The following is a 19,403-nucleotide window of genomic DNA, read 5'->3' as shown; positions in this document are numbered from 1 at the left end:
CAAATACCCCCAAACCTAGATTTTGCTAGTCCTCGAGCAAAACAAAAGGAAAACAAAGATAAAAACAAACAAGAAGTTAACTAGACCACTTTCGTAGGTAACTCGATTGCATTGAGCATATGCAACAAGCCTTTAAACCTCTAGGCATCCCTAGTAGGAGGAGTTGTGTCTCCTGAGGGTTTAACAGATACGATACCCACAAACGTTTTACTGACTCTGTAAAACAAGGTAATTAGAAAACTTAAAAGATTGTTAGTCCTTAAGCAAAATAAAAAACAAAAAAAAAAAAAAAAAAAAATTACATTAACAAAAACAGAACAAAACAAAACAAAAAAATTACAAAAATAAAAAGAACTCAAAACAATCTTTCTGAACATTTTCTGAAGAGAAATGACTCATGCACATGACTCAAAAGTTTTAACAATAAAAGCTCAATTTTAAACATTATTCACAAAGCGGCAAAGTTCAAAACATAATATGCTCAAAGTGTGGTAGTGTGATAGCCAAATGCAACAAATTCCCCAATCTTAGTTTTCAGACAATTTCAAAAATCATACAAAGCACAAGTTCAACTTCAAATCTCACCAAAGTTGTCCTCTCACAAATGAATCACTCGGAAGAGGGCTATAATGCAACACTCAGTTATAAACATGAGATTAGAGTTAAACCATAAAGACTTAACTCAAAATAGAAAGATGAAGAACTTGCATTAATATGATCTCAAGAAGGATGCCAAACACTTAAAAGTAGAAAAATGAATGCAATTCAACCACATGACATTTAAGATCAATTTAGGTCTTTAACATAGGTTGTAATGGGGCCAAGGGTGTAAGGTGAGTAAGAAATGAAAGGTATGGATAAAACAAAGTCCAAGGAACTCAAAATATAAGAGCATAAAACAATTGTTTACAAGACTTCGAATCATCACAATGAGAATTTATTTTTCTTTTACATGATCAAAACTCCTTATACCTTCATTTACATTGATTCACTCCTTTCCTGAACAACCACCAATTTATTTTGAAGGCCCAAAAATGAAACCCAAAAATGAAATTTCATTCAACCACCACTTAATCACAACTTTTCTCTTTTCTTTCACCAATTGTGTGATATATATATATATATATATATTTTTTCTTTCAAAATGTAACACCCATTCCCTATGAGTTCCTTAGAAAGGTAAATATTTGTTTTTCGGGCTAAGGCGAGGAAATATAATTGGTAAATGAAAGAAAAGGTTTACATGTAGGCTCAATATGGTTAACAATGGAAAATCATGCTTAAGCATGCATAAGGTTAGCTTGAAAGGCACAAACGATCCAAAGAGGGCCTTAATATCACTTCTTAAATGTCGTGAAGTCAAATTGCATAAGAATAAATGACTTTTAAGTGATCAACCAAATCAATGAATAATGAGATCAAACAACAACTTTGATGACAAGAAAATAAGAGTATGTGTATAACACTCATGAAATGAAGCACAAGGCTCAAAAGCTCACATTATATGGTTATATAAGTCTAATTTATGCTTGATACAATTCTTTGGGTCATGCAAATCCTTTAATTGGAGAATTATGAAACAAATGGCAAGTGCAAAGAAGGTTTCAAGCATATCATGCTAGAACAATGCCAATTTTTTTTTTTTTTATTATTTATTTATATGAAATCCAATTTTCATTTAAGTCATGCAAACATTTATCACAATCTCATCAAATGTGTTCGGAAAGTGACTAAACAAAACAAGATTCAAAATAAGAAAGAAATTTAATTTAATTTTTTTTTTTTTAATTTTAAGAAAAACCAAGTTTACTTGCTAAACTCCAATACCCCCAAACCTAGAAATGAACATTGTCCTCAATGTTTAAAAATTAGGAACAAGCAATGTCATAACAAGAAATGAAAGGTACTAAAGTAAATATAAACCACAAAAAAAAAAAACACAAATAAAATAAAATAATTACAAAAATAAAAATTACAAAACAACACAAACAAATAAACAAAAAAAAGAAACAGTAAAACACTCGAAACAGAAAGCCCTAAACAGACAAAACAGTAAGCCCTAAACAGACAGTCTTACGCAAACCAAAACAATTGAAAGCCCAACCCAAAAGAAAGTTAACCCACCTTGAAACCTAAACAACGGTGAAAACCCGACCCAAAAGAAAGTTAGCCCACCTTGAAACCTAACAACGGTGAAAACCTAACCCACAATGAAATCTGAAGCCCACACGTTTGTTATTATTTTTATTTATTTATTTATTTATTTTAATTTAATTTAATTTTTTTTTTTTTATAAAAAAAACGTGCAATGGGAGCGCAAAGAGTGTGATTTCTGAAAGGGAAGAGCGTGGTCCCTGATGCCTTGGTTCCTGGGAAGTCACGGGTGAAAGGGGTGAGGGACGTGTCGCCGCGCAGAAGCAGCTGTCACATCCCCCAAGCCAGAATTATTGGCTTCTTGGGTGAAGCGGGACGACTTTTCACTAGAAGGTGGTGAAAGGTGAAAATGCAATTAAGGGGGGTTGGGAAACGGGTGCGGCGACATATAGAGATAAGCCGTAAGGGCCGCACAGAACTCAGAACCGCAGCGGCTAGGGTTTAGCAGACTAAGTCTATAAAACGTAAAAAGAAAGGGTAAAAAAAACACAAACTCAGAAACACACAAAAGAGAAAAAAAAGAAAGAAGAAAAGAGAGTGAGAAATCAAATGGCCTCTAACTACCCATTTTCGTTGGATCTCAACCTAGCTCCACCGACTCAGACACGAGGCCAAGCAGCGGCACCAGTATGGATGCCCTACTTTGCTTCCGCACGGGGGCCTGTGACAGTAACTGACTCAATACTCCTGGACAACGATGTTGCCATTGGAGTGGCTAGAAATTTAGTGACTCCTAAAGATATACGTGTTCTGGGGACAAGGGATGACAACCGGGTCGTGAGCGATGCCCTGGCACTGAGCGTGCAGAGTACGGCAACAGTCGCAAGTTTGGGTCATCGCCTACTTGCAAAGTCCCATGAGGTAGAGGTGCTGAAAGGTCAGTTGGCGGCGGAGCGAAGTATGGTTGAGGAGTGTCAGACTGCTATAAAAAGCTTGAAAAGGGAGAGGTCAAGGATAGTGGAGGTGAATCGACACCAGCTAGAAGTATTGCGGGACGAGAATAGAAACCTATCAAAGATGGTAGAGTTGTACTCTCGCGACATGCGAAAACAGCTGGAAGACCTAGATCGACCGGGTAAACGCAAACAAGCAGATCGCGAGAGTAGTTACGCTCAAGCTAAGATTGCGATCTTTGGGAGCTCAAGTGATGAGCCCCAAGAAGCTGTGCGTGAAGCCCCGGAAGAGGACAGCCAGAGGGCCAAACTCAAAGCTCCAATGGCCGAGACACCAAGCACCGAGAAGAAATGATTTCCTACTGCATTATTGTTGTTTTTATTTTATTTTGTTGTTTTTGTATTTTCGTTATTTTGTTTCGGAAATAAAAGAGTAAGGTTGCAGAAAGAAAAAGAAAAAAAGAAAAAGAAAACACACTTCCCAACTAAAATAAAACAAAGACGACAAACGGAAAAGAAAACACATTTCCCTAACTAAAATAAACTAAAGATGATAGCCGAAAGGGAAAAGCAAAAACACAAAGCTCTAGAAAATGAAAGTAACGGGCAAAAATATTAAACACCAGAAAACACGGAGGAAAAAAAGTAAAGTAAAGTAAAGGTGCTCCCCCTTGAAGCGATTAGGTCGAGCATGCCCGGGAAATCCGAAATGGTGTTGGCTCTCTCTCATCAGCATATGTCTATTTAAACCACATTTCTGCAAGCGGATGATACCCAGCATTTCTTCCTGCAAACTCAAGGAAAAACATCAAAAAATTCAGAAGCAAAACAAATGGCATCCTCATGCACTCACCTTGATGATCTCAACCTTGAGCTCTCACTTGCACCACCGAATGCGCAGATAAGGGTTCCTCCAAACCATGTCTTCCCAAACTCCACATATCATCACGGTACGGCCTCAAACTTTGCTGAGATAATACCGAACTTTTCTGAGGCAATGCCGAACAGAGCAGCGCTGCTGGGAGGCATGATTGGTAACAAGCTCACACCGACAGATCATCTGCATGTGGCACAGAGGTCTGACAAGGCAGCGGTGGAGGAGTCCCACAATTTAACTGTACTCCACGCGGTCTCGGCTACCAATTTGGGCATGCGATTGCTGGCGAGAACACGAGAGTGTGCCGCGATGAGCGAGGAAATAGCTTCCTTGAAGGCTATGGTGGCGGACTTGCAGAAGCGGCTCTATTGTGCCAATCAGCACGTGGAAGCACTGCAGAGAAAAAATGAGGACCATGTGGAGCTGCTGCAGATTCTACAAGTGCGAGAAAATAGAGGCAAGCCATGATGATGATGGAGATGAAGAAGATGAAGAAGATGAAGAAGAAGATGATGATGATGTTGTTTTTTTATTTTTATTGTTTTTATTTTTGTTTTGTTTTTGTTTTTGTGTTTCTTTTTTTTTTTTTAATGCAATGTTTGAAATTAAAAAAAAGTGTTTTAACACTCAGAAATAAACTAACTAACCATATCACGTAAATAAATAAACTAACGTAACAAAACAAAAACAAAGACTCAACAGAAAAGAAAACAAAGAAAATAAAGAAAACTTAATTTAAAAACACACAAATATACAAGCAACTCACGGATGACCAGTTAAGGGCCTCAGAAAACACAGCCAGGGGATCCGGGAAGGTTGGAGGGGTCACAATGGTCCCGCTTAAAACCCAAACTTCTTAGACACCGAAGGTGTCGCCTATAGAACTCCTAGACACTGTATTGACGGAAGTGCTCACTGGAGTTACCATAAGTCAGCTCATATGAAAAATCTTTTTAAAATTTTTAAGATAAGAAACAAAAACAAATTAAGATAAAATGGAACAACAAACCATAAACGAAAATGAACTAAGTACTCTAAACAAATTCAAACAAACAACATAAATTGTTGTACTAAAAGAAACAAACCAATAAACCAAAGAAAAACACAAACAACACTTTCTATCACCCGTTTATCACCATTTGGACAGATTCGTTTCTCTGTTTTTCAGCTTCGACATGTGTTCAGTTTTTAGGCTATAACTTTCCAACCGTAAGTCCAAATTTCACGTTGTTTATATGGTTAGATTCAGCATAGAAAAACAAAGAACTCAGCGCGGACCAAAAGGCAAAAACAACTACGGAAATAAACAGAATTCAAAGAAGAGAAAGGATTGAAATGCTCCCCCTTGAAGCGATTAGGTCGAATGTGATGCACTTGGAGGTCGCGACTTCTCCCATTGCTCCACACTTCCCATTCTTATGATTGAGGTTGCCATCTCTCTCCATTTTTATTAAGCTGTCATAAATTGCTTAAAACAAATATAGAAAACTTGAAACAGAGTTAAAAGATTAGGAAATAAAAACTAAAATGAAAAGGAAAATCAACACACATCCAATTTCATGCTTCAAAGTAACAAGCACCAATGGGTTGTGTAAGCTGGGACTTAAACCCAGTTCTCTTGCTTGTTGGGCAATTGTCCTTTTCTGTTGGACTACAAACACAACTTGTCCATTAACGTCATTAACTTTAAAACAAGAAATTGTCTAATTAAGAAAAACAAATAAAATAAAGTAGGAAAGCCAAATAGAATCAAACAATGTTACCGATCCCCGGCAACGGCGCCAAAAACTTGTTGCGTAGATACAGCTGCACCAAAATGGATTCAGTTGCATCCTCAACTTGTGATACTCGCAAGTGCACGAGCCGTTTGGTAGTATAGCATATGTAAGTGCGAGGTCGATCCCACGAGGATTGGTGATTGAATGATCCAATTCATTTTCCCTATACAAAACAGAAACAAAAACAAAGAACATGAAAGAAGGAAAAAAGAAAATAAGAAAGTAACTCAAGCAAATAAGTTCCCAAGTTCAATTAGATTAATGGATTGATTCTAGCTAAAGTATGGTTAAGCCATGGTGTGTGGTCATAACCTTGTGTTCCTAATTCCCTAATTTGATCATTTGTTGTCTAACCTAAAATTAAGCATTAGGAACCCATTAAGCATAGAAGAACAATTTAAACAACCAAGCATGTATCTAATCCCTGTTGTCGAATGTCCATACATACTCTTCCTATTCATAGTTCAATTCGAATTAAAGCATGGTGTCTACTCTTAATTCAAACCAAGATAGCTAACATGCAAGCCTAAATGGTGATCAATCATTCAAACTAGCATATTAACTTATAAGCATAATGAATAAGAACAAAAACCATAATTGAAACTTGGAAACTAATCAAACTTGAAACTAAAGAAAAGAATTTACATAATGAAAAGTAAAGTGGAACTAAGAAAAACTTAAGGAGAATTTCAGCACAAATATTTCATTACTACAATTGAAAACTAGAAAATGAAACTAAGAGAATTTGAGGGAGAGAAGGGAAGGGAGCTCTAGAGAAGTGTTTGAGAGCTCCCCCCCTTGGGGTGTGTTTACAAGCTTGGGAAACCTCACTATATATAGGCCTAAGGAAGCTGAAAATCTGAATTAAGTATGGCTAATGCATACAACACTTTGTTTTATAAAATCTGAAATGGTTGATGCACTTCACTAATGCATACAACACTTCCATTATAAAATCTGAAATGGTTGATGCACTTCACTAATAAATCCCACCAGCAGCCCTAGCTCATCTTCATGTCACCATGACCAAGCTTCCAACCAGAAATAATAGCTCATCCTGAGGTCAGCATGACCAGCAACTTCAAGGGCTTACGAATTGGGCTTCCCTTAAGCAAATTAAGACTTTAAGCACTCAAACTTGAAGTTCAGAATGTCTTCTTTCCAGCCATATATCATTTGGGCCAATCCAAGGTCGGAGGAGGAAGTTAAGGCCAAAACAAATTGCTAACTCATTTTGCGCGCTGATAAAATCCATCCTGAGCATGGCTCTGTGTTTGCTAGGTAACAGACTCCATATTTATCCAATGGGGCTGAATTTTGGATATGTTATATTAAACACCCATTGGAACAACTTTCATGAAGAATGTGGCCTCATCCGAGCTATGTAGGTTGCTGAAACAAAGCTTGCAATATGACCTACGAAACTGGGCTGGCAGGGGACTGTAGCCAAAATTGAGTTTGTCTTTAAGCTCTTCATCCATTCATCCAAATTAGGCCCTAACATGCATGGATTGCATCATTTACTATCCAAAGCCCTCATTATTACCTAAAGCTCAATGAACTGAAAGATAAACACAAAAAGGATTAAAAGCACAAGTTTAACTCAAAAACATAACCAAATCATAAGCTAGAAGGGTACAAAATGATATGTAAATATGCACCGATCAGTCGTCATGGTCGTCATCGGCTACCTCTTCCTTCAACCCCTAATCAATTTCCTCATCTACTTGTCCGCCGCTCGGACCCAACGAATTCTATCATCACTTACCTTATCGAACGAACTATCATCGCACACCCAATTTATTTCCCCCTCTCCATCCTAGCCCTCTCATCTTGACCTACGCAGCTCGGTCATACTTTTACTACGCCTTAGAATACAACTATTAAGGAAATTAACAACAAGCACTAGTAAATTAATAACAAGAAAACAAAGATTTATTTTATGTACATGTGTCACTCCCATTTTGCAACGCAGGTGAGCCGCCTATTTGCATGAATTCATAAATGATTTAAATGTTTACGAGATGAAAATGAAATCTCCCTTATAATTTAAGTTAATTAAAGTAGTGTTTGGATTTGTCATTTCATTACATAGGCAAAAAAAAAAAAAATCATTTATATTTTAACAGAAAATAGATTACAAAGAAGATCCACCTTTAAACCATACATATCAATATACAAACAAAACTTCCAAAGGCAAATTACTTGACTAAATACAAGTGTCCAAACAAAAGTGTCCTTTCTTAGCCAAAGAATTGGCGATCATATTGATTTCCACTTTGGTATGTTTTAGGGACTAGGGAGAACCAATTGAAACCTTGTAGTAGCTGCCAAATATCTTGAATAATTTTTTTAATGTTCCATGGAGGTGAGATTTGATGATTGAGGATTTGAATAAAACTCTTAGAATCACCTTCCATATCCAAATTTTATAAATGAAGATGAGATGTCTATGACAACGCATTCTGTATGACTAAAGCTTCACCCTACAAAGTAGAAGAAAAAACAATAGGGATTGAACATGCAATACCAACAAACGGGCTATGCCAAACTATCTTTAAACGAGCTATATGCCATATATGGACCGGTCTGACTCGTTTTACACCTCTATATAATTCCCCTCTTCTTGGGGGCCATTTTCATCTCTTTTCTGGTATGAGCCTCTCCTTTAAGAGCTCAAATTTAATATGGGTATCGCATGCTTATTGGAGACCCGACCCAATGTTAATTGGGAATACCCATATCAAGTATGAATTGTAACTAAGAGCAAGCCCAATGGAGGTTCTAAATAGGGCTCAACTACCATTGGGTTGCAAAAGGTAGGAACTCGGCAAAGTCACTCTCTAAGTTTGACTACAACTTTTTACTCTCCCTATGAACCCTCCATATTCTAACTATTTGCCATCAAATGGATTTATTTTTTAGTTGAAAGGCCATTTAATGGATTACTTCTGAACAACATAAAATATTATTTTCTTTAAAAATAATGGTAAATTTTGACTTGATTTTCATTTAAAATAAAATTAAAACATGGATGCAACGGCTAGCTATATGCATCTAATCAATGCAACGGCTATAATGTTAAAAAAAGAAGAAGAGATATTTAGTCAAATACCCATTTTTAGTACTAAAACTATAAATAAACCCTACACCATTTAATTTCTATAAACAAACCCAAAAAAAAACCCAAAAAATGACAGTTGGCGATATTGAATTCAATTTTGATTACTAAATTACTTTGACGCCCTATTGGGTGTTTTGGGTTTTTTATTTATGAGGTTTTGGAGTTGGGTTTGTTTTAAGAAATCAATGACAGTTTTATAATTTAAAATAAGTTAAAAGTCTTTTTGTTATGTTGTAAATGGGCTTTTGGTGTGTTTCTAAAGTCCATTTCATATAGGGTTTTTTTTATATATAATTTGGGCTCCTATATTGGGTATAATAGTGAATCTCCCAAAAAAAAATCAATTCATGTATAACAGCTAATGACTAATTTATTTATAAACTATAAATAACCAAATTTCATCTCAAATTTTTCACACCAATATTCTTCAAGTTTATCAAACTTTTCACTCACAAAATTTCCTTATTTGTTCATATTTTTTGCTTAATCTCTCTTCCACAAATGGCTGAAGGTTCAAAATAAAAGGGTGCTAATTACGTTGTCAATGAAGACATAGCTCTCTTTCGAGCTTGGATTGTCATTAGTGAATATCCAATTATTGGAAATTCACAATCAAGTGGAACCATGAGGAATCGGATCAAAGATCAATTTTTACAGTTTCACTCTAGGGGCAAGAAAGTGAAGACATCAAAGATCTTGAAATCTCGTTGCACGAACATCAGTGCTTCGTGCACCAAATTCTCATAGTGTGTTCCTAATGTGGGAAGGCTAAACAGGAGTGGGTAAAACGAAGTTGACAATGTGAGTTTTATAATTTTGGAATTTATATTATTTACCATATTAGATTTTTTTGCCAACTATTTTAAATTCTTATTCATCACATCTATAGCTACAAGATCCAAAACGGATGTATTTTGAGAGGGAACAAAAACCATTCCTCCTTGACCACTACTAGAATGTTGTCCAGCATGCCCATAAGTGACAACCATTTGAAGGATACCAATCCTCCCCCTATGTGAACACATCTCCAATAGGTGCCTCAACTTCACAAGACGAAGATTCGTCGATGGAGACCATTCTTGAAACTCAAGAGTTCATGCAAACCTCGAACCCACGTCGAAGGGCAATTGGAACCAAAAGAGCTAATAGAAGCAAGCACTCAAGAAGGTAGAGAGCTTAATGAAGTCATGAAGTCTTACAAATATGAAATTCTCGAGAGAAAAGAGCTTAAGTGGGCATCAGTCTCACCATTGGAAGAGTCGTTATCGGACATTGTAGTAGTATGAGAGAAAGGAATTGTGAAAATAGAAGGAGTTGGATGTGGTGTATTCAAGTATTGAGCGCTTGAAATTTATAGGGGAACAGATTCATCTACCCCCATTATTATCTAGCAAAGTGGATGAGATATGGATGAAAGCAATAAAGATAAGGAGTTGCATCCATCTACTCTTACAAAGTAGATGAGGTATATATGAAAGCCATAAAGATGAGGAGTTACATCAATCTACCCTCCCTTATTATTTGCTTAAGTGCTACAGTGCCCCCTGAAACATTGGTCAATTCTCACTATACCCCCTTAAAGTTAAAGTGACCCACTTTGCCTCTTTGACTGATGTTTTGTGTCTCATTTTGCCCATCACCGTCAAGTCTGTTAAAAATTTCGTTAAAAATGCTGACGTGGCACCAATGGACCCACTATTTTGCTAAACTAAATGCCATGTGTGAAGAACAAAAATTAAAAATTCCAAGTGTGAGCTCCAAATCATCCAATCCCACCTCATGAATCTTCTCTCCAATCCATGGCTTTACCTTTGGGATCTCACTGTCAGGCAAGTTTTGGTGAGCAACAACAGGCTTTACAAGATTGAAAGTGGGAGAGGCTGGCATTACTGACAGAGAAGGAGCAAATCTCTGGAAGCAAACCCATTGCCCAGAATCAAAAGTGGAAGTATCAGACACGTCACATTCGGGAATGGTACCAGCTAGAAAATGGAGCTGGTGACGGGTCAGGCTAGCTGAAACAGAGACAGCATAAAACGAGTAATCGAAAAAGGCCATGGACTGTTTAGCAATGGAGTCCCAGTTTGGAATTGGGTTGGGGTTTCTGGAGGTTGGGGATGAGAGCGGTGGGGTTACAGGGGCACCATTGGAAATTCGCAGAGGAGGGAGAGACAAAGGAATTGCAGAGCACGGATAGTGACTGGGATTGGATGAATTAGTGCTGGGATCGAAACGGCTTGGGCTTGGATAGGAAGACAACGAAGGACTGGCTTGGTAGGATGGGATTGGACTAGGATTTAGAGAAGAGTAATGGCTGATCATGGTTGATGTGCCTGGTGTATCAATTTGGGTTGGCTTCAATCCCTGTACAACACCACCACCATCACATTATTAGAATTCATGAGTATATTAATTTTCAGGTGGATTTTTCCTTTGGATCTGAGCTATGACAATTATGGGAAAATAATTAGAAATTTAAAAAAGAAATTGAAGAATTGGGACAATTAAGTGAATTGAAGAAGAGAAGGGAAGTGGGACCTTGCAATAGGTGGTGCCATCGTCTTCGACGGTCCAGCCAGCCTGGAGGCAGAGAGCTTTCAATACCTCGTTGTTGTCGCTGTGCTTGGGAAAATTGAAGTTGCCCTGAGCTCGGAGCCTTGCGAATATCTTCGCAGCTATGGCTCTCCTACTCCTCTCTCTCCCTCCACAATGGCTTCCTTCGCGCCACCGTCACAGCAGACGTGGCTCCATCCGACGGCATTCTCTGATCAATTATCTTCCCTCTCTTTTCTCTCTCAGTATCAGGCGCTGTGCAATTAAGTTTTTTAAAGTATTATTAATTTTTTTAATAGTTAAATTAAGTTTTTTAAAAGACAATTTTTAATTTTTAATTATTTTTTCTTCACACATGGCATTTAGTTTAGCAAAATAGTGGGTCCCATTAGTGCCACGTCAGCATTTTTAACGGAATTTTTAACAGACTTGACGATGAGGGGCAAAGTGGGACACAAAACATCGGTCAATGGGGCAAAGTGAGTCACTTTAACTTTAAGAGGGTTTAGTGAGAATTGACCAATGTTTCAGGGGGCACTGTAGCAATTAAGCCATTATTATTTGACAAAATAGATGAGGTATGGATAAAAACCATAAAGATGAGGAGTTGCATCAATCTACTCCCCATAATTATATCACAAAGAAAATGAGGTATGGATGAAAGTCATAAAGATGAGGAGTTGCATCCATCTACATCCGTTATTATTTGACATTCGATCAAAACCGTATGTTTCATCTCAGTATGAAATAAAATTTTATTTTCAGAATTTTGTCCAAATTTTTAATTTTTTTAGTTGAAATGTTCCTTAAAAAAAAACTAATATAACACATACATTAGCACAAAATAAGTACATAACAAAAAAAATTTAGCACGTAAACTGAATTACATTATAAAAAATATAAAGCTTGGAATATAGAGCTCCGGGTATAGAGCCCACCATTATGGACTAGATATCTTTTGGGCAAGCCCAATGGTATTGAAAACAGGCTGCGTCCGATTTCTGAGTCATCCCTGCTAAAACCCAAGATAAAACCTAGCTTAAGCTTTTTACTTACAGCGAAGTGAAATAAATCTCTCAGACTCGGCAGTGTTCGCGTTCTCTGAGCTCATTTCTGTGACTCTGTGTGTGTGGGTTTGTCGTATCAATTCAATGGCATCAGGTGGAGGGAACGCAGGAGGAGGAGGAGGAGGAGGAGTGGAGTGGCACGTGCGGCCTCCGAACCCTAAGAACCCAGTCGTCTTCTTCGACATTACCATCGGTACCATTCCCGCTGGTCGCATCAAGATGGAGCTCTTCGCTGATATTGCCCCTAAAACCGCGGAAAATTTCAGGCATTGCCACTCTCGCGTTCTGCTTTATTGTTGCTCTCTTTTGTGATCCACTTTTTGCCGTCGTTTCATTCCTAATTGAGTTCTTTTGTGTCTTCTTTTACTTGTTTCAGGCAGTTCTGCACTGGCGAGTACAGGTAGAGCTTCATTTTCACTATTTTTTTTTTTCTTTTTGTACTATTGGGGGGTTTTTTTTTTTTTTTTTTTTGGGGGGGTATATTGTAAAAATTGGATTTGTGAATTGGCAGAAAAGCTGGATTGCCAGTTGGGTACAAGGGGTGCCAGTTCCACAGGGTCATTAAGGATTTTATGATTCAAGCTGGTGATTTTCTCAAGGTCTTTGCTCTTTCTTCTATTATTATCTATGCTTTCAAATATAATTTGGGTTTCAATTCTTCGAAAGAAAAAAAGTAAGGTGTACAGTTGCCATGCTGGGTTTGTTACCATTTTCTAAATATGAATATGTAAACTTATGTATCAGCTAGGAAACTTATAATTTTTCTTGTAAACATATTCAATGTGCTCTGCCCTGATCATATCTAGTCAGTACACAACACTGCTTACAATCATCATCTTTTTTTTTTCTTCTCTTTATTAAACAATTTCTTTGTGGATAAAGAAAAGAAAATGCTATTTCCAGCAAAAAATGTTACGGCTAGAAAGACCACATATAAAGGACGCTGTACCCATTCGTGAGGGTTCTGCAATGCCCTGGCCATAACAATTGTTCATCTAGAATTAACATTATCCTATTAAGAAAAAAAAACCATTTTAGTTAATTACGATCATTTCAGCTATGACAGTTTTCCTTTTCTTTTCTCTTGTTGTTATAAGACGCGTATAATGAAGTTCTTGCTTTGCAGGGTGATGGTAGTGGATGTGTTTCCATTTATGGACATCAGTTCGATGATGAGACTTTTGATGCCAAACACACTGGTCCTGGCCTTTTGTCGATGGTATGCATTTTCCATTGTACATTTAGTATTGAATAACTCTTACTATGTTTTCCCCATAGTTTTGGAAGATATCTTTCCAGGTTCTTGGTTTTTTTATCTTGCCTTATTTTACACACTTATCATGTGCAATAATTTTTTATTTTTTTTTTCATGTTGAGAATTTAGAATTGGTTAAACTTTACATTCAATCCTTTAATAAAAAATTTGTACATTGAGAGGCAATAGTCTAAGTTCTAATTTGATTTGGGTTTTTTCAATCACTCATTTGTATCTCATATATTGTACAATAGGTATAAGCTGCGAAATTGTTAGGCTATAGTTTATAGTGATGGTGATGATTAGTCCTTCAATTTAAGATCCCCATTGGCATTGATTTACTTATAGGTGATTGAGTTTGCAGTTTAAAGTCTTAACAGAATTTTCTTTTAGGTGGAATTTGGGTCAGTCTTTTAAAATAGGACTTCTTACTTTGGGATAGTGTAATTAATTTGTGAAAGTCTTTTGATATTTCTGTGTGGCAGACCTTTTTGTCTATGAAAGAAAAAAGGCTTTTTGTCCTGCTTTTCTTTTCCCCTCCTTCATGGGTTGAATATTTTCATACTCATTACTTGCTTCTAAACGCATTTAAGATGTGTGTAAGAGATTTAACGTTGTACTGTGTATATATGTCCGCAGTAGCTGTAATCTCACTTAGTTTTTGTGCCAAACCTCAATCGTTTTTTGGGTTACTGAGTTATTCATTTAGAACATGGAAACAACACTGGGATTGATGGGAATTGGGATGTCCCAATAATCTATTGTTAGTATTTTCCCAAGCATTTTGTTTACTTTATTTTGTCTTACTGGGGTTTTATTACTTTTATTATTTGCTTCTCCTTGTGGGATTTTATTTTAAATTGCTTATAGAATTAGGCCACTCTTTTTAATAGAATTCTAGTTTTTCATGTTCAAATTGATAATACAAGATTAAATTTGAAGCTATCATACTTTTTTGTCTTTCATTTGTGTTCCCATATGAGTTACTTTTTTATAATGTATATCTATGAGGGGAAGGATCCATGGTACTATTTTTTTTTAATGCAAGTTGAGACAAGTTTTTAACCATTAGATGTAGACACTACTAATCGCTGAGATTAGTAGGATCCATGGCACTCAATCTAATGGTTCACAACTTGTGTAAAAAATAGTGTCATGGATCCTTCCTCATTATATAAATACATTTTATATAGGTTGTTTCTTTGACGGGACCTTGTTTAGAGGGATCACACAGCATACGAACAACACATCTGGCCTTCCAGAACAGCGCTAGTCTGCCAAAGCGCACCCGTTTAGAGCTTATAGTTTAGGTTTCTTAACTCTTGGGTTTTAGGAGTTAGTCAAAACTTAAACGTAAACTGTAAATGGCTTCTATTCCAAGTCATCAACCAATTGACATGCTGTTCAAACAGCCCTTGTTGCCGTGTGAACAGCCAAGGGATCCCACTCCTGAAGGAATTTCTGTGTATTGTGTGTGTGTGTGTTCCAATATGTGTTCATTTTTGTCCTGTGTGTGCGCTCCAATATGAGATTGTTTTATTAAGACTGAATGGATAAAATCGTGTGCTCTTTTTTCAGGCAAATAGTGGACCAAATACCAATGGGTGCCAGGTAATTTCAGCAACTCAAACTCTCTGTCTCCAACCAAAAAAAAAAAAACTCTCTCTCTCTCTCTCACACACACACACACACACACATGCACACATACCTGCACAAAGAGTTGAAAATTTTTGGTTCTATTGATTAATGTTCCTTTTTTCTTTTATCCATTTCAGTTCTTTATCACTTGCTCAAAATGTGACTGGCTTGACAATAAGCATGTTGTGTTCGGGGTAAGCTATGATTCCTTCTTTCTATTCTTCTGATATATAAATTATTTTACTCAAACATACCAGGGGCCTGATTACTTATCAATGATAGAGGGTCATATGATTCACTTACCCAAGAAATAAAAGAGCCATATAGAGGAACAAGTATTACCCTATGGGCTTGTAACGCTGATATTAAACTTGAGGTGACACAAAAGCCTAAGCATTAAGGTGAAAGTCAATCCGGCATGAAAACTGTGATATACTTTGTCCCTAACCATGCCCAAGCCAAGATCTGATATCAGCCTATGGCGTGTTAGATTCCCTTGGGAAATGTTTTACCTAAAAATGAATTTAGGATCCAAAAATTCACACCCCCTTGAGTGTGCAAAACAAACTTTTTGTATAGTTGTAGTTTTCAATTTTGGTAGAGTGGAGTTGCATTATCTTATGTCTATATTTCCAAAGACTGGCAACCTATATGGATTTCCACTGACTATACCCCTCTTGTTGCTCAACCTGAAATTACCTGTTTCCCTTTAAACCTTCCAGTTATATAGTGGTACTGAGAACCTGTTTTCCTTTGTTTTGTTAATTTGTATGCAGAGAGTACTTGGAGATGGCCTTTTGGTGGTTAGGAAGATTGAGAATGTGGCTACAGGACCCAACAATCGCCCCAAACTAGCTTGTGTAATTGCTGAATGTGGGGAGATGTAAATCCTGAGTTTAGAAGCAGTTCTGTTGTGGATTAACTATAAGAACTCCTGTAACCAATAGAATGTTAATTTTCCCAGAAAAAGAAAAAGGTATTCTATTAGTCTCATTCTAATGAAAATATATGAAGATGGTTTTTTGTATGTAACTTTGACAGCCATTGCAACTGTTTTGCGTTCCTGAATAGCCATCTTCTCATTTCCCTTCCCTTTTAGCCAACCGGTATTCAATTTATATCGCGGGGTTTATTTTTTGGGGTTATAAACAAGAAATAGGTACCAACTTCTTGACCTGATTGGTCTCAGTTGTGTGAATATCATTTGCATCCCTGCAAAGAAGAGTTTAATTTCATTTGGGGTATGTGAAGCCTATAAATCAGACCAGAAAGGTGCGTATAGTAAGATCAGAGGAAGAATCTACTTCAATGCGTTTTAGAACAAATATTAGGTCATAACATAACACCAAATCAGACACTTAAACAACAGTACAAAAATGGGATAGGAAAAAACAGGGTCGGAGATGATGTCCAAGGCCATTCGAAAGAGCTTAACAGCACCAACTGTGCAATGATCGGCAACGACGGAGCCATTCTTGTCAGGGTGTGATGCTAGAAAGATGCTTATTTTTTCCTTCAAGGAACTGCAACATTGGCTGAACCTTGATAGTGTCACAAAAACAGTAACCAAATATTTATTTGACTAGTTCCCTAATTATGAAACAAACATAGATGAAACTCTTGTAACCTTCAGAAATTTCTTTTTGTCCTTTATATCACAATCTTTCCAGCTCCATTTGTGCATATATGAATATTATACATTTAAATGCATATGCTAGATTGGTTTTAGCCGGCTTAATGTGAATTTCAATAGATTTATAAAAGCCAGAGCTTTACTTATTCTTTTTTTACTTCGTATTCATTCAAGCAAACAACCGAAGCAGGATGCTTCAAATTCAACTCTGTCTCCTTCATGAAATTCTTGTAACCTTCAAAATTCTTTTTTGTCATCAATCATTTCATTATAGATATCACGATCTTACCAGCTTTCTCCAATTGTGCAAATATGCTCCATTGGCGCTGGCCGGCTTGATGTGAACTTCAATAGATTTATAAAAACTACAGCTTTCTTCATTGGTTCTTCATCTTCATTCAAGATAATTGACAACCAAGTAGAATGGCTCAACTTCAACTCTTTCTCCTTCATGTTGCTGCAGCTGCATTCATGTTTCAGCAATTTTGTGGTATGCAGTCTAACTATTTTCTCTAATTTCTCACTATATACATAGCTTATAAAGAATCCATGATTCCTAGCGCATCGTTGCGTGCTATAGCATCTACGTGAAATTTTAGTTTTTCATTTGTACCACAAATATTTGCTTTCACTATTTATAAGTAGATGCTATTAAGCTAGCTATCTAATCTTTTGTGTTGTGGCTAACTGTTCAAATTATCTATGCATGATTCAGATGGAAAGTTGATGATGGAGTACATTGGAGCCACAGGAATTCCAATAAAATTTGACTCTGTACCGATCGAAGATGAAATTGACTTCAATTTCATACTCAGCTTTGCAATTGATGCAGATGCATCAGGCAATCCACAAAATGGGACATTCTCACCATACTGGCAGACTACATTAACCCCAGAATCTGTTGCAGCCATAAAGAAAAGCCACCCTAACGTAAAAGTCTTGGCAAGCCTCTCAGGTTGGAGCTTAGGTCAAAAAGTCCTTCGTTGGTACAATCCAACAGACCCCAACTTATGGATATCCAATGCTGTCTCATCTCTTGGTTCCATAATCACCACTTACCATCTTGACGGCATTGACATAGACTACGAAAATTTCCCGAACCAGAAGAGCAGTAACTCAGCAAGTTCTTTCGCTTTTTGCATCGGCGAGCTCATCACCCGTTTGAAAAAACAAAGGCTCATCTCTGTAGCTAGCATTGCGCCATTTTATAGTACGGCTGCGCCATATGTTCTACTCTTTGATGGTTATGGAGATGTTATAGACTATGTCAACCACCAGTTCTACACTGACAAGGTTAACACCCCAAAAGGGTATTTAGATGCCTACACATATCGGGCCAAGCAATTTGGAAAGGATAAGTTGTTGCCTAGCTATGAAGTAAATGGAAGAGGGATTCAGGGAAATGCATTTTTTGATGCTTTGAGTCTGTTGGAGAAAAATGGATTTGAAATTAATGGAGTCATGATCTTCTCAGCTGATGCTTCTTCTACCAACAACTTTTACTATGAGAGAAAATCACAAGCTTTCTTGCTCAATTCTACTAATAATAATTAATTATACTGGCAGTCGTGTGATTGTAATAAACTAGCCTCTTAGCATGCGCTCTCATGCATGTGAGAGCGTTTTTTTTTCTGCGCATATGATAAGATTTTTTTTCATTTTGAGTTGTTATGTAAGTAAATTATGTACTTGTGACTTCTGTATTGTATGTATCAGTTTTCTATGTACTATTGCTTGTTCAAAACAGATTGATTTATCTCTCATGGGAAGAACAAAAAAGTAATTAATCCTAACTGTATCTGCTTGTTACAACTCAAAACTGAGATTCTTTTTACGTCTCATCAGAGTTATTTCACAAAGACTTGTCATGGAAAAGGAAGAAAGGAAGGAACAAGCACACTTGGAGAGCAAACCCCATACAAGTCAAATTAATCAAACCCCAACTTTTTGAAGTTCCAGATTGGCCAAATAGGCTCTTGATGCCCCACAATATGAGAGACCCAGGGCAAATTCACCCACAAAGTTTCCTCTTCAGGTTTTGGAAAACTTCAACAGTTATTCCTACTCGCTATTAAGCTAGGCATGGCTGATACTCAGGCAACAATAGGGCATGAATCGATCATGAGGAAGACCTGTCATCTCTAACCATATCAAAAATCTGTTAAGTCTTTTTCAACAGAAACTTGTAACTTTTGAAGAGACTCGTAGCAAATCGCATAGGCATGCTTGGGGTTTTAGGTGGATTTTGGGTTTCAGGTGTTTTTAGATGGTGTAATAAATCTGCCAATTTTGAGTATTAACCAATTGATTTCTACCCCATGCCCTACCCTGGTAATTGGCAGAATCTACTATAGACATGAGAATTAGGTTCAAAATTATTTCAACAAAAGTTGTATTGAATATCAAGTAGTTACATACAACAATAATCACC

The 19,403-nt window shown here is 36.9% G+C and overlaps 2 protein-coding genes and 1 pseudogene across 3 annotated transcripts; 2 read left to right on the top strand and 1 right to left on the bottom strand.

Annotated features, from left to right (window-relative positions):
* Positions 1-9,609: 9,609 nt before the first annotated feature.
* On the bottom strand, positions 9,610-11,627 carry LOC148296364 (protein BRASSINAZOLE-RESISTANT 1-like; annotated as a pseudogene). The gene is made up of 2 exons (XR_015833931.1): positions 11,365-11,627; positions 9,610-11,190 (listed from the first exon to the last, which is right to left on the bottom strand). The product of XR_015833931.1 is annotated as a protein BRASSINAZOLE-RESISTANT 1-like (transcript).
* A 758-nt stretch (positions 11,628-12,385) lies between these two features.
* On the top strand, positions 12,386-16,371 carry LOC110764922 (Cyclophilin-like peptidyl-prolyl cis-trans isomerase family protein). Its single transcript, XM_021967970.2, has 7 exons — positions 12,386-12,712; positions 12,823-12,846; positions 12,958-13,045; positions 13,573-13,665; positions 15,280-15,312; positions 15,477-15,533; positions 16,116-16,371. Exons 1-7 carry the CDS (start codon positions 12,531-12,533, stop codon positions 16,224-16,226), a joined length of 588 nt encoding a protein of 195 aa, XP_021823662.2. The 5' UTR covers positions 12,386-12,530; the 3' UTR covers positions 16,227-16,371.
* Positions 16,372-17,233: 862 nt separating this feature from the next.
* On the top strand, positions 17,234-18,727 carry LOC110747518 (chitinase 2-like). The gene is made up of 2 exons (XM_021947679.2): positions 17,234-17,462; positions 17,688-18,727. Exons 1-2 carry the CDS (start codon positions 17,396-17,398, stop codon positions 18,524-18,526), a joined length of 906 nt encoding a protein of 301 aa, XP_021803371.2. The 5' UTR covers positions 17,234-17,395; the 3' UTR covers positions 18,527-18,727.
* Positions 18,728-19,403: the final 676 nt, after the last annotated feature.

The sequence above is a fragment of the Prunus avium genome, chromosome 2 (genome assembly GCF_965620075.1).
Source record: "Prunus avium chromosome 2, drPruAviu1.hap1.1, whole genome shotgun sequence".
NCBI classification, from domain to species: Eukaryota; Viridiplantae; Streptophyta; class Magnoliopsida; order Rosales; family Rosaceae; genus Prunus; species Prunus avium.
Note: the sequence above shows the minus strand (reverse complement) of the source record. Positions and strands in the feature narration are given on the sequence as shown.

What these genes read in the sequence shown, in the direction of transcription:
- LOC110747518 (XM_021947679.2), top strand. Translation starts at nt 17,396, where the DNA reads ATGGCTCAACTTCAACTCTTTCTCCTTCATGTTGCTGCAGCTGCATTC. An exon ending in CATGTTTCAGCAATTTTGTG is followed by an intron (nt 17,463 to 17,687) that starts GTATGCAGTCTA and finishes TGCATGATTCAG; the next exon opens with ATGGAAAGTTGATGATGGAG.
- LOC110764922 (XM_021967970.2), top strand. Translation starts at nt 12,531, where the DNA reads ATGGCATCAGGTGGAGGGAACGCAGGAGGAGGAGGAGGAGGAGGAGTG. An exon ending in AAAACCGCGGAAAATTTCAG is followed by an intron (nt 12,713 to 12,822) that starts GCATTGCCACTC and finishes TACTTGTTTCAG; the next exon opens with GCAGTTCTGCACTGGCGAGT. An exon ending in TTCTGCACTGGCGAGTACAG is followed by an intron (nt 12,847 to 12,957) that starts GTAGAGCTTCAT and finishes GTGAATTGGCAG; the next exon opens with AAAAGCTGGATTGCCAGTTG.